Source organism: Lepidochelys kempii, chromosome 17, assembly GCF_965140285.1.
Source record: "Lepidochelys kempii isolate rLepKem1 chromosome 17, rLepKem1.hap1, whole genome shotgun sequence".
Lineage (NCBI taxonomy): Eukaryota > Metazoa > Chordata > Testudines > Cheloniidae > Lepidochelys > Lepidochelys kempii.
Genome location: NC_136396.1, coordinates 3725434 through 3740256, shown reverse-complemented (window position 1 = coordinate 3740256; position 14823 = coordinate 3725434). Strand labels below are relative to the sequence as shown.

Here is a 14823-nt window from a genome sequence, read left to right as displayed (position 1 = left end):
TGATGCACACAAACAATATAACTAGCAAAATTAAAACAAAGTGCTACAAAATAGGGTGTTTTATCATAACCTTCAACTATTCATAACACAAGAACTAGGGGCCACCAAGTGAAATTAATAGGCAGCAGGTTTAAAACAAACAAAAGGAAGTATTTTTTCACACAGCACACAGTCAACCTGTGGAACTCCTTGCCAGAGGATGTTGTGAAGGCCAAGACTATAACAATAACAGGGTTCAAAAAAGAACTAGATAAATTCATGGAGGATAGGTCCATTAATGGCTATTAGCCAGGATGGGCAGGGATGGTGTCCCTAGCCTCTGTTTGCCAGAAGCTGGGAATGAGCGACAGGGAATGGATCACTTGATTACCTGTTCTGTTCATTCCCTCTGGGGGACTTGGCATTGGCCAATGTCAAAAGACAGGATACTGGGCTAGATGGACCTTTGGTCTGACCCAGTGTGGCCATTCTTATGTTCTACACTTTGTCTGTGTTTCCTGGTTACACCAATGGCTCTTTACTCACCACATGGAAAAGACTGGTCATGAGGAGGCAGGGGATTAATCTATCACTTTAATTAAAGTCTGTGGACTTAGAGCTCTGGGATAGGAAGCAGATTTCTCATTAAGACAATATGAGTCAGTCTCGATGCTGCTAATGAACAAGATGAATATGCAGGTCCATATTTCAGTTAAAACAGATGCTTCTAGTTAATAAAATTGTACACAGATAATATGAAACCGCTTTATTTACTTCCCTCTCTCTCTAGTACTTCTCCTGGATGATAAAATAAAATACAAATGCTTTTACTTTAAAATAAAGGAGTGGGTAGAATGATCAGCGAGGTGCTTTAGGACCATGGCACATGGGATAGAAACCCAGAGACTTATGGCAAGCTCACATGAACAATGCTCAAAACTGAAAAAAGATTTTAATCCAGCCTGCAAATTGCTATGCCAAGGCTCAGTTCCTTCCAATATATAAAAAGCAGAGAGTTATAAACTCCTTAAAATAGAACATATCAAGGAAACCTGAAAGGACGTTCTTGGGCTGACACACGTGAGCACATTTCACCTCTCACTGGCAACAACTGATTGTACTTCAAGTCACATTGCGGTAAGAAGAGAGGGGAACGGATCTATCAGGAGGGTTACTATAACCTTTCTAGAACAAAAGAAAAGCCCAATGAACCATCTATTCAAATATCCCGCCAATGCGGGATGCTTCAGAGGAAGCTCCAATCCACACACACGAGTGTAAATAAACAAGAGAAATACCTTCCTGACCCCCCAGCTGGTAACCAATTGGCACTCTGAAGCGTGAGCACTGAAGTCATTTATGAGCTAGTCATGAATCTAACTTGGATCAGCAGCAATATACTTCACTGATCCTATCACCTTCCCTCCTATATGTTTTTCTTAACATTTTATTGTTACTTAAGAGCCAAAAAGGTGCTCAGCCCTTCAGAGAGAGACTCTTCAATGCATAAGATATGGTAAATTATTATTTTATTTGTATTACAGTAGCACCTTTAGGCTCCATTGTGTTGTATACACATATATATGGAAAGAGATAGTTTAACCACAAAACATCTCTAACAAAGGCTACAGATGCCATTACCAACAGACACTGGCTCTTCTTAGCCATCACAGGCTTCTTTCCTAACAGGAAAATAAGCCTGTGATGAAGTATTATCTTCAGCCCAAACGTAATGGAGCTTTTCCCTTCACACAGCCAAATTTCATATGGTAAATTGTTGCACAATTAGGAATGACAACATAAGAGCATGCAGGGCCCTGAGTACATATGGAACCAGAGAGGGACATTAATGGAAGCTGTTCTTCTCCATACTGAGTGGAATGGTAGATTAAAAGCAACGTCAGGAATGATGAGGAAATAGAAAGAAAGTGTTGATATGTCCAGAAAAAAAAACAACTTTGTATCAGACAATCCTGAACTATGGATTTATCTTCTGTGCAGCATCACCATAGCAGCGCCTACAGCTGCATCCACATCCTTTCCATAGATCACAGGAAGTGGAAAAGTTTTCTCCACTTCTTGCTTCAGCACATCATTCCTGGAAAGGGCACTTCCACTTCCCAGAATTCTCTTCACTCCTGCCTCTTTCAGGTGTTGAAATGGCAACATGGAATGCAGATTCTGAATGATCCCATGGCACAAAGCTCTGGTGACGTGACCCAGAGAGAGCTCAGAAGCAGCGATACTAGTCACAGACGCCAGTTGCTCAGGCATGTGCCTTTCTCCAAATACAGTTGGGCAGATTGAGAGTCTGGTAGCATTTTGGGCCAAGGCTGCGTTGATCATTTGTGTATAGACACGGGACTCTAGAACGTCATACCCTGCCAAAAGGAAATGGTGTTACTAATTTTGTCAGCCTGGTGTCCCTTTCACCTGTCAGAGATGAATGCTGGAGGCTTAAAGTATGCTAATCATGCTGGGTGCTGTTTCAGTGGTGTATGTTGGCTCAACAGAACACTATGTATTTGGCTTCTCCTGTCCCTAAGGAGATCACTTTTGCAGGAATATGACTCTCCTCATCCAGAGTATTTTGATCCAAGAAGTCTTTTCTGATTATAAACACTGCAGTTCTGATAATGGAACAGTTTTCTCTGAAACATTAGCTATTGGCTCAATTTAAATGAAAAAGCAACAGTAAAGATAATTTTGCATGTTTGGAAACTAACCAGCTAGTGACCTTTTCTTAATAGGGGCAATCAGCACAGACTCCACCTCCTATACTGACAGTGCAAAGGTCACTCAAGCATTGGTTGGAAGGGTTTTAGAATTTACTGTTGCACTGAGACAACTCAAGGGAAGGATATCAAAGAAGTTGTGACAACACATTTTAAAGCACTTTGGGGAAATGACATGATTGTCTTATATGATACTGCACTAAACCTGGCTCTTTAAAGTCCATTAGGCATTTAAAGTTCTGCGAAAATTGCAACTCCAGGCAATTAACATAATCAAGTCACTCTTTAAGACTCTATGAACATGGAAATTAGTGACTGACTTCTGATTTATTGACCTATAATTTTTCCTTTGAAAATTTTTCCTTCTGAAATGGAACCCACAAAGATATTCTCACTCACTTAAGTGCTTGAAACAAAAATAAAACCCAGACATAATCCAAATGCAGGTTCCAGTTAGTGTTGTTCTCAGCATGTCCCCTAATTGTTGTAGGAAATTCTAGCACTACAGTGGGAACAAATCGCATGCGTCATGATTTCTGCTCAGATGACACATACTGTACAACAGTGGTTTTCAACCTTATTTCATTTGCAGACCCCTAAAAAATTTTGAATGGAGGTGTAGAGCACAGGTTGAAAACCACTGCAGTACAAGACTTGCTGCTTTGACTCAGTCCCTCATATCTTGCTGATCTACTCCCATATTAAGCTGTGTCTATCCCCAAAATACTTTACCCAACTCCGCCATCCAGCAGGCCAACATATCCACAAATGTTGCCAGCACATTTCCTCCGTTGAGTGATGCTGCCACTGCCAGATAGTTACCATCAAAATAAGGAAAATAGGCAACAGCTGACAAGGAATCTGGTGTCTCTGGGGGCTGGAATCCCAAGGGCATGGGGACTGTCAGCTGAGCAGAGGTGCTGATATTGAGAACTGCAACACAAGAAAGAAAAGATTTCATCTTTTAGCAAGCTACCCTGAAAGAGGAAAATAAGTTATCCACATACCGTGGTGTTGAGCACAATATAAACACCGAGCTAGGAACAACAGTCAGGCAAAAAAGAGTGCTATGGTATTAATGGAAAAATTTTATTAGTCCTTTCACAGACTAGAAACTGGTACTCAGACCTATTGAAAGGTCTGACAGTAGAACCTCAGAGTTACAAACAGCAGAGTTACAAACTGACCAGTCAACCACATGCTTCATTTGGAACCAGAAGTACACAATCAGACAGCAGCAGAGACAAAAAAAAAAAAAAAAAAGCAAGTACAATACTGCGCTAAACCTGAACCACTCAAAAAAATAAAGGCAAAAGTTTAAAAAAAAGATTTGACAAGGCAAGGAAACTGTTTCTGTGCGACAAATTAAGATGGTTAAAAGCATCATTTTTCTTCTGCAGAGTAAAGTTTCAAAGTTGTATTAAGTCGATGTTCAGTTGTAAACTTTTGAAAGAACAAAAGTTCTTGTTTTGTTCAGTTACAAACAACCTCCATTCCTGAAGTGTTCGTAACTCTGAGGTTCTACTGTAGTTGTTGTGTCCCAGCTGTATAAGAATACCTGCATCAGTCCTCTCAGTCATACAAGAATAAACAGAGCACTGGAAATCTCCCAGAGCAATTCCCACTTCCGCTCCCTTTGGTATTCCATGCCAGTCATGGGGCATCCTCCCAGCAATGCCACCAGGGTCACCCACTTCAGGAAGCAAGTCAAGGGGAAAGCCAGATTCTCTCAAACTGCAACCAAAAGAAAAATATATATATATACACACACACACACACAGATGGATTAGTCAATACGACAGCATGCAACCTGGCGATGTGAACATCCCTGAGGTCACAGGCTAGCCTGACCATGTGCTTGTGGCTGCTGGGTTTACAGATTCTTTTGCCCACCCAATTAGCTCTGCCTTGGACAAGTTCAGACTTTTAGTTTTTAGCCAACACAGCCAATGGAACTAGAACAACCTTGTACAAAATAGCCCAGAAGAGTAAATAAATCCACCTACATTTATACTTGATTTGATCTAGCAGGGATCACATGTTCAACCCACCAAAGTCACATAGCCAAGCAGCATGGTAAGGGACAATCAAAAGAACAGAAATATAACCAATTTTCAAGTGCCAAAGAACACTGACTCCCAGGACACTCTCATGCAAAGGATTAGCATGTCAAAAACAAACCAGAACATCTTAATTACAACAAGCTTCTTAACCAAACTTCAACGTGAGTATGGGCTACCTCACAACAACTACTACTTCAAGTCAGAAAAAGCTCAGTGAGCCAAATCCAAGGTCCTGTTACCCTTTCAATGGGCTAGAAAATATTTTACCTTCACTGTTAGAAGATCTTTTCACCCTGGAGTCGTGGCCCAAACCGATCCCTGAAATGTATAGGGCCCTGGACTCCACCCCCTGAAAGAGCAAGTCGTTTTTAAAAAAAGAATAAAACTGATGTCTCATCAGATGCCCGGTAGCCGGACACCTTTTAAATGACACTGTGAGGAAATTTTAATGCTTATGAAAGAGCTCAGCTGAAGGCACTAAAGAGTGAAATTCTCTTTAACCAGCATGTAGATAGAGCATGGACAGTTGACCCACTCTGTCTCACTGCTGTACCTCATCCGTGCCCTAGAGAGAACCCCAGCAGGAAGGAAGCAAATAATTCAGTATCCATGGCCTCTTTGCTGAGCCAGCCAATAATGCCTTCTCTGAGGGTTTCTAAAAATGACAATGCCAATGACTGCCAACAGTGATGAGGTTTTATATGATATACTTGCCCACCACAAACTGCACTGAGTCACACAGACTCATTCAGCAAAGGGTCAAACAACCATCAGAGATAGCAGCTTTCAATCACCCCTTTCTGGGCTATAATCATACTTATGGTCTACAGGAGTATTCACCCCATCTGGGACAGACAATAAATAAAATCCATTGGATGACTGTCACTTACATCTCAGTATTCCAGCTTTTACTTCTGGAATTAAAATATCCCCAGCTGGCAGCATTCTGGACGGACATCAATGGCCTTTCCAGGTCACACAACATGGCAACCACGTAGTCGTGGATGGTACCAGCTGCATCAAAAGGCTTCAGAAAACCTGGGCTATTTAACAACAAAACAACAGCTGATTTGTTAAACGTCCACTTGCCAACCATTTCCATTTGTAGTTGATATTCAGGACAAAACTGGAAACACATGACAAAAGAAACCTTCTGGAAACATGTCAATTAACTGAATGAGAGAAATCCTTAGAAAACAAGTGTCCACTAGCACTGGTTAGGAAACATTCTTTCCTCCCCACAAAAACACGTTATACTACAATAATTGTTTTTGTCAAAAACTTTCTTCAAAACTTTTTGGATTTTATAGAAAAACCAAAAATCCGAATTAAGGAAAAAAATCATTTTTGGCAACTCAAAAATTTCATAGAAATCAGACATTTCCCTGCAAAAATTTGTTTCAATTAAAAAAAAAAAGTAAAGAAAGCATTCTTTGTTGATAAAAAAACCTTTCAAGCAAAAAATTTCAACCATCTCTAGCATCTACCTCCAACACTGCAGTTACTCCATTGGCACCTGGTTTTGAGGCCAATAATACAATTAGATCTCTTCCAAATATTCTGAATAGGGTACTTGAGGTTTACTGTAAAAATGATTTAACAGTGAGTGTCTGAGGGAAAACAAAAAAGCTGCTTATTGAAGAAAAATAGAAAAAATTGAACAGTGTGTCTAATGTTCTTCAGTGAATTGTTACTTTGCAATAAAACTTAATTACACTGTTGCAGATGAGTATTGCTGAATTCCTAGCTGTATATAAAAGGAAATAAATAAGGTAGGTATTATCTCTTTTCTTATCTTTGTCATGAAAGTCAAATGATGCAGAGCAGTATTAAGTAAAGACAATGAGAAATAATTCCTAAGGCTCCTTAATATTAGTAAAATATTACATTAACTCTGTCCCATCAGTAACTGCATCCTTTATAAAAAACAAGATTGCTTCTATCACTCCAGAGAACTTTAGAAACACACAGAATCTCACAATTAAAATTGCATGGAACCAACTATAAAGACTGCCTCAGTGATCAAGTCCTAGTTTTTCCATAGAATTGGATTTATGGTGTGTTACCATGCATAATACTCACTCCTACAGGGAGATGGGGGAAACAGTTTTAACACACAAGTTCTTTGTGGCAAAGTGCACAGCTGCAAAGCCTGTTATAAAGAGAGAAACAGCAGCAGACTTGCACAGAGATGTCCTGCTCTCAGCTTTGGAGCATCTGAAAAAATCTTAATTCCATCTAGTTGAATTAGGGTGCTCAATATATGCATTAAAGCAAAAGTACCAAGGATGAAAATAACAGTATAAATACGAGTGTGGAGAGATCAACTGTGTTCCAGATACCATCTAAACAAACTTCAGGAGGAATGCAAGATCAAGAGAGTCTTTTATTCCTTTGAGCAAAACGGAACTCCTACTTGATGTGGAAGATGGTGACAGTTTGGGAGATGTAATAGCTTATTGAAGCTGAAGTGGTTTCAGAATCTACGCAAAGGTTTTGTGGATTCCACACCCTGCTATGGCTAAAGGCAAGTTGTAAGTGAAAAACTGTCCCATGCAAAGCATGTGACAACCCAGCAGATTATGTATAAAACCTCATCAGAGGCTTGCTAGGACAGCTTAATGCCTAAAAGGGAAGGGAACAGCAGCTAATGTAGGGCCCAATTTTCTTAGCATGTTGCGGGAATTGGCCCAAAACAACTCCAACAGATTTTAGATTTTCATAAGTATATATAGGAACTATGCTTAAAGCACAGCTATAGGGTTCAAATTATATTAACTGATGATGTTTCCGTTCATGTATAACCAGAGCTGTTTCTTTTCTTGTTAAGTGTTCTGTGGTATTTTTAAGTAGAAGGATGAGAGAATATCAAACTCAGTTGTATATGGTTAATGTTTAATACTTCCATTTGAAATGATCTTCAGCCATTTAATTAATATTATGATTAAAGGGAAGTTTTGCTTCATCTCACAGGTCTCCTCCTGCTGGTGCATTATGACAGATAGGAAGAAATATACAGCTGCAGACCCTGAACTGGTATTAGCCTTCTACAAGAACACTGACTGGCTTGAATTCCAGCCAAGAAACTGCTAAGGAAACGGCATGATAGAGAAAATCTAATGAATACAGCTGAAGTTACAGTGCTTCTACCTGTTCTTCAAATACCAGTAGATTGTGGCACATCCAAATCCTGTAGCCACGCTTAGATGTGACTGTGGTTGAGGAAGAGAAGAGAGGAAACTGCTGCTGCAGCGGCCATCTTGCCACGTAATCAGATGACTGACTTCTCCAGGCTGAAAGGTGTGACCAGTTCCACTCTCGGCCCATTTGCAACCTGAAATCGGCAGTATTTGAGAAGCACAGCATAATTAACCGCAGTTTGTCTGGTACCTTTCAACTCCTGTGACTCAAAATATTCCACAAAGAAACACATTTAACACTTCAAAAAAAAAAAAAATACAGCAGTACTGACTCTACTCAAACTAACCAATCATATTTTCTAGCCCTGAATAATCTGCCTCAAAGACTGTTACCCTGAGATGAAGAAAAAAACCATTCTGTCCAGAGGCTTTATCTCTGTCCTCCTAGCACCCATAATATCCATCCAAACAGGCACAGATGGAGATAAGACAGAATGTGACACCTGAAACTGAGCATGACCCACCAAAAACATGCAGCTAAGAAGTGCCCTGAGAAGTGGAGCAAAAGGCTGCTAGAACCGCACTGAACTTTTAGAACTGCATGCAAACGCTACATGTTTTAATGCAGCTAAATGTAAACGTAGGACACCTAGGAACAAAGAACGCAGGCCGTGCTTACGGGGGGACGGGGGGGCTCTATCCTGGGAAGTAATGGATCTGAGCTCCCAGTTAAACGTGGTGGCCAAAAGGGCGAATGCAATCCTTGAATGCATAAAGAGGGGAATCTTGAGTAGGAGCAGAGAGGTTATTTTACCTCTGCAATTGGATCTGGTGCGACTGCTGCTGGAATATTGTGTCCAGTTCTAGTGTCCACAGGTTAAGAAGGATGTTGATAAATTGGAGAGGGTTCAGAGAAGAGCCACAAAAACAATTAAAGGACTAAAAAAAAAAAATCTCTCGTAGTGACAGACTCAAGGAGCTCAATCTACATAGCTTAACGAGAGACTTCAGGGGGGATTTGATGACAGTCTATAGGTATGGGGAACAAATATTTGATAATGGACTCTTCAATCTAGCAGAGAAAGAAATAACGTGACAATCCAATGAGTGGAAGTTGCAGCTAGACAAATTTGGACTGGAAATAAGGTGTAAATATATTTTTTTAAACAGTGAAAGTAATTAACCTTTAGAACAACTTAATAAGCGTCATGGTGGAGTCTCCATCATGGACAATTTTATCAAGATTGGAAGTTTTTCGAAAAGATATGCTCTAGGAATTATTTTGCGAAAGTTGTATGGCCTGTGTTACGCAGAAGGTCAGACTAGATGATCACAATAATCCCTTCTGCCCTGGAATCCATCAATCACTTGAGCCCAAATTTTAAGAGTATGACTTGGATGTGTCATTTTCTAGCCTTGAAATATCTACACTTGCTCTAACGTTGGGCTCAATTTCATACAACAGATAGCTCATGAATATGTCTATTTTTTAATACAAAGTACCACTTACATCTGGTATCGGGGGGTAGCCGTGTCAGTCTGTATCCACAAAAACAACAAGGAGTCTGGTGGCACTTTAAAGACTAACAGATTTATTTGGCCATAAGCTTTCGTGAGTAAAAAACCACTTCTTCAGATGCATGGAGTGAAAATTACAGATGCAGGCATTATAGAATGAAACATGAAGAGAAGGGAGTTATCTCACAAGTGGAGAACCAGTGTTGACAGGGCCAATTTGATCAGGGTGGATGTAGTCAACTCCCAATAATAGAGGAGGAGGTGTCAATTCCAGGAGAGGCAAAGCTGCTTTTGTAATGAGCCAGCCACTCCCAGTCCCTATTCAAGCCCAAATTAATGGTGTTAAATTTGCAAATGAATTTTAGTTCTTTTAAGTCTGTTTCTGAAGTTTTTTTGTTCACATATAGCTACTTTTAAATCTGTTATAGAATGTCCAGGAAGATTGAAGTGTTCTCCTACTGACTTTTGTATGTTACCCTTCCTGATGTCCGATTTGTGTCCATTTATTCTTTTACGTAGGGACCGTCCGGTTTGGCCAATGTACATGACAGAGGGGCACTGCTGGCACATCACTTATGTAATATATATAAAAGTTATATATGTAAGTGATATATAACTTATGTATCACTTACATCTGGGTTTATCAACAGAGACATGTAACCACCAAGCAGTAAAGAGTACATGCCATCCTAGCTTTGTAACACAGGCTCATAGAACATCCTAGCTCTGTAACACAGCCTCATAGAGAAGGTGGACTGCCTTCATTAGGATTTATATTGATTCAATATTCTTTTTTAGCTTCATTGCCAGGGTAATTCCTATCTTGTTCCTTTTAAATACAAAAGGTAGGATTCTGTGCTGTGCCTCTAAGTGCCTCACAATCCTAGGCCACCTGGAGGGGCCAGTCTAAATTATGCCAGCCACCCAGGGCTGCCCAGAATCTCCACAGTTCTGCATGCTGATGCTCCACTTCTGTGCCCTCAACCCCACTCCAGTGTGTTCCCTATACTGGGCGTCGTGAAGGAGTCCTAGGAAGGCAGCTTACAGGTGTCTTGCACAGTTCCTGTGCTGGGGAAGTTATCCCCTGGCCAGAGGGCTTTTATGGACCCTTTACACAGCATAAAGGAGCCACAGTGGGAGTGAGGCTCTCACCCATAGAAGTTAAGCCGTACTGGCAGAGAGGGAGCTTATACCAAACATGGCAGAAGGCATCATTCTATGACGACCAGTGCCTCCACTAGTCTGAACTGAAACTTTGATACAGCTCCTGAACTTCACTCTCACACAGAGCAACTTTAAACAAAATGTAAAAGTTACAGTATTATGTGACGCGTCCAAAGTCCATGTCTGTCTTATTTCCTTTTCTTTGATACCCATTCCTTTAAGTCTATTTCAACTGTATTTCCACTTCATCTATTTTCTAGTTTTCAAATTGATTCTAAGAACTATTATTAACCACAAAGCTAACCCTAAATGATGCCATTAAAAATGTAATTTGCAACATTGAGTATGCGGTTTCACTTAATCTACTCAAAGTAGTGAGAGCAAACAAACATTCTCCTTCATTTTGTTGAATACAGCAATTTAAAACAAAAAGTGACATACAGCTTTCTGAAATGAAATATTAAACATCTCCACATGAGAATTTATGCGGCTGATGGAGTCATGAGGTTTTGTTATGCAGCACTCATGGGACAGCTAGAAAGTGGGCAACAGACCCATGAATCCATCAGTCCTTGGATATACTCCTTGGTGATGGTTTTAGTATTTAAAATAAAATCACAGCGGTGAATAGTTCAGGATCTCTTAAAGCAATTGAGATCCTGCCAATATCTGACAGACAATGACCAGTGCTTTCAGAAAATCAGTTTTATGGTCTACAGCAAATCTCTGCTTCAACTACGGAGTTCAACATTAGCTATTATTAAATATTTTTTATTATTGCCTATAGGTGTGTATTTTGAGTTATAGAGAGAATAAAGACATGGAATCAGATTCTGAAAGCCAGAGTAATGCCACTGACCAAAATGGATTTACACTAGTGTAGCTGAGGAAAAATCTATATTATAATCCCTGCCCTAGAGAGTTTACAATCTAAGACCAAAATCTTGTAAACAAATGCATGCAGCTACACATTTACTTGAAAAAAGAAAAGGAGTACTTGTGGCACCTTAGAGACTAACAAATTCCTTTTCTTTTTGCGAATACAGACTAACACGGCTGCTACTCTGAAACCTGACATTTACTTGAGTATTTGCAGAATTGGGGCCTATGTGAATAAGTCACAGAGGTCGACTTGGTTGCTTGTGACTTGGATGCTGATCCTACAGCTACTTACACATGCAGAATTGCATTTCCATTTCCCAGATACTCATGGAGTCAACAGCAATAAGAGTATTGTGCGTCTGTCACCTGTGGCTTATCAGAAAACTATTTCATTGAATGCTTTGGGCTTTTTAAAAACATCTGACATCAATTCAAATATTTATTGAATTTCACTCCTTGTATTTTGCATTCAAACTGGAATCTTTAAAAACAACATTCCAGAGCAGAATGGGTAATGCTATGTACATTTCCATAAAGTGTAAGGCTAGCTAACTTTCCACAGCAGGATAGACTCAGTAACCTCTGTACTGAAGAGGAATTAACTGAAAGGTATTCAGACAACTCACTGGGAAACAACTAGTATGGGATAAAAAGAGTACTGTGTGTTCCATAAGCACATTTCATTTGGTAACAAACAGAGGACAATTGATAGATAATTGTAAAGGCCCAATTCCCTTCCAAATCCCAATCCTGCAAAACCTTCCTCACGTGAATAGCCCTGTTGAATTCACTGGGACTGCTCACATAAGGATTCACAAGATCAGATCCTTAATTAGTATGTCAACAAAGAACATGGTTAAACGGAATGAGTGGTTGTAAATGTCTGTCTACTACAATTAAGGAGAAATGCATGTTTAACAGGACTTTTTCTGACTATTATATTTCATAAAACATCAAGATGTTTTATGGCAGTTTTCTGCAAATTATTCCAGAACTAAAAATGATCTCCAACATCAATAGACCCATCTTCCATGGCTTCTGCCATTTAGCTTCTATACTACAATATTTATAGCAAACATGTCAAAAGATGGACATTACCTTGGTTTGTTTTCCAAAACACAACCCCATGCATTTGTCCTGAAATACCAATGCGACTAACCCTTTGAAGGTGCTCCTGGGGAAAAGCCGCAAGACATTCATTCAAGGCTTTTATTATTTTCTGGACATCTTGCTCCATTCCCTGCAACCGTAAAATCAGCTATGAGGGTGTTGAGACATAATCTACTAGATTCATGTACTGCATTTACTTAAGCAGTGAAACAGAAGCTAGAAGTGAACACCATCTATTATTTAGCTTAACAATATACTGTTACTATAGCTGAATTACTGAGTTACTACTACATAGTTCAAAATTTCAACACACACTAATTTAGCTGATTTGTGGCTAAATAATATACATTAGAAACAAAGTTTAATTACCCACACACAAATAGATATGAATTATTCTATTAACATATAACTTTGATTGTATAAACAAACAAGATGTTTACCTGCTGTTATTATAATTACTTATTATTTGTATTACCGTAGTGCCTGTCTTCACTACTAAAAAAGGCAAGGCCTAGGATCATAACAAGTCCATTAAGAGCATAGAGATGTACCTTCTATCTTTCTGCCCTGGTTTTTGCCAGGTTGTATCAATAGACACAATGGACCAGAAGCCCCTTAAGATGAAAGGATCTTGTTGCTTCTTTCTAACACACCATGCCCTACTTAAGCAGTGCTTTCATGAAGCTAATGATTGTATCCCGAAGTAAAGTGCAAAATGGGCTAGGGCAGTTTGCCTCTGTCCCCTGTGAAGCAGCATCACATACAAGATCAAGGTGCAGGGAAAGATCTATTTTAGGTTTTTCTAAGGTTCTGATAAATATGATCTAAGTATCTGGGCTTTCTGCTGTTTTCTAGATTCTCAGGCGAAGTACATAACTTGGGTTTGGGCTGTAAGTTTCACTCGATCATGCTAGAGCAAAGACCACTATGGCAGCTAACTATGGTGCCATTTCAGAAAGTGCTCAGAGCTATGTCTGTTTTGAAACTCCACAAATCATTAGGAAAAAAAAAAAAAGTATTCATTGCCGATAGTAGAGAGACAAGGTGGGTGGGGTAATATCTTTTATTGGACCAACGTAATAAAATATATTACCTCACCCACCTTGTCTCGCAAATATCCTGGGACCAACACAGCTACACAACCACTGCACACTGGACAGCCAGAAACACTAATCAACACTAATTCTGTCTTCATTTGACTTAACCATTTAGGTACCTAACCACTGATTCTTTTAAAAACTGACCCTTCTAGAAACAGACTGTCTTACTCTTACTTGGCTTGGCTTTTTCATACAGCACAAGAGAAGTTTTTTAAATTAGATTTGAGACATACAGACAGACACACATGCCTCCTTTCCCTTTTTTCCTAAAGAGCCAAGCGGCATCCTGCAAGGCATTAAAACAACGCTGATAAGTCACTGAAGCTAACGTAACATGGTGGCGCAAAGCTGAGTTGGTAAAACACAACACCTCTGTCTTGAGCTCTCTCTCACCTGTGCTCCAGCAGCCGGGCTATCAGCCTGGGCCTGTGTCTCCCTTGAGCAGCTCTGGGTCACAATTTGCCCTTGCGCTGTCTCTACGACCAAGGCAGCCTTCACTGAGGTGGTGCCCAGATCTATGCCCAACACACACACCGTTCCAGGCGTGGCGCATGGACTCAGCCCCATAGCCTGGTTATCAGCCATCATTTGTGTTGTCCTGTGGCAGCGGCCACTTCCTGCACCACGGGGATGCGTTCAGTCCGCCTGCTGCCCAAGTAAACACCCAGCACAAGGCAGCAGTAAGGGACCGGCGCAGGGACTCAGCCCGGCAGCCTGGCTCCCACTCTCCAGCCCTGCTCCCTGGGGTGGCTCTCGGTTACTCGTCTCTCCACCGGCCGGGTGCCCAGGTCTCTGCCCTACACACAGGCAGCACCAGGGCACAGGTCCAGCTGGCTCCGGGCTCCCATGGCAGGCCAGGGCTGGAGGGCCTGGGGCAGCAGCCGCCTGAGGGTTAAATCCGGCTCCAGGCAGGCTTGGGCTAAGCCCTGGGCTGCGCTGACCCTTGAACTGCGAATCTCGGAGCCGCAGCAGCCGGGAGCCGCTGCCCGAGTAGAGCCGGGGGAGGGATGGAGCCTCCCATCTTGAGTGTGGCAACACGCCCGCCCGCGACCCACGTCTGGCTCTTCCCAGGGCCCACCCCCAAAAAAACCCGTATCTAAAGAGTTTTAAACACTACTTTAATTAAACCAAG

At 40.8% G+C, this 14823-nt stretch overlaps 2 protein-coding genes across 2 annotated transcripts in view; both read right to left on the bottom strand.

The window, feature by feature from the left end:
* The window catches only part of LOC140899684 (transient receptor potential cation channel subfamily V member 1), a 35306-nt gene extending 21177 nt beyond the window's left edge, over positions 1 to 14129 (bottom strand). Inside the window, exon 1 of the mRNA XM_078849194.1 lies at positions 14085 to 14129. The gene's annotated coding sequence lies outside the window, so the exon portion shown is untranslated. The remainder of the gene's footprint in view (positions 1 to 14084) is intronic.
* SHPK (sedoheptulokinase) lies at positions 1492 to 14697 on the bottom strand. The gene is made up of 7 exons (XM_073315589.2): positions 14085 to 14697; positions 12580 to 12721; positions 7928 to 8111; positions 5668 to 5820; positions 4273 to 4448; positions 3447 to 3647; positions 1492 to 2360 (listed from the first exon to the last, which is right to left on the bottom strand). Exons 1-7 carry the CDS (start codon positions 14277 to 14279, stop codon positions 1966 to 1968), a joined length of 1446 nt encoding a protein of 481 aa, XP_073171690.1. The 5' UTR covers positions 14280 to 14697; the 3' UTR covers positions 1492 to 1965.
* Positions 14698 to 14823: the final 126 nt, after the last annotated feature.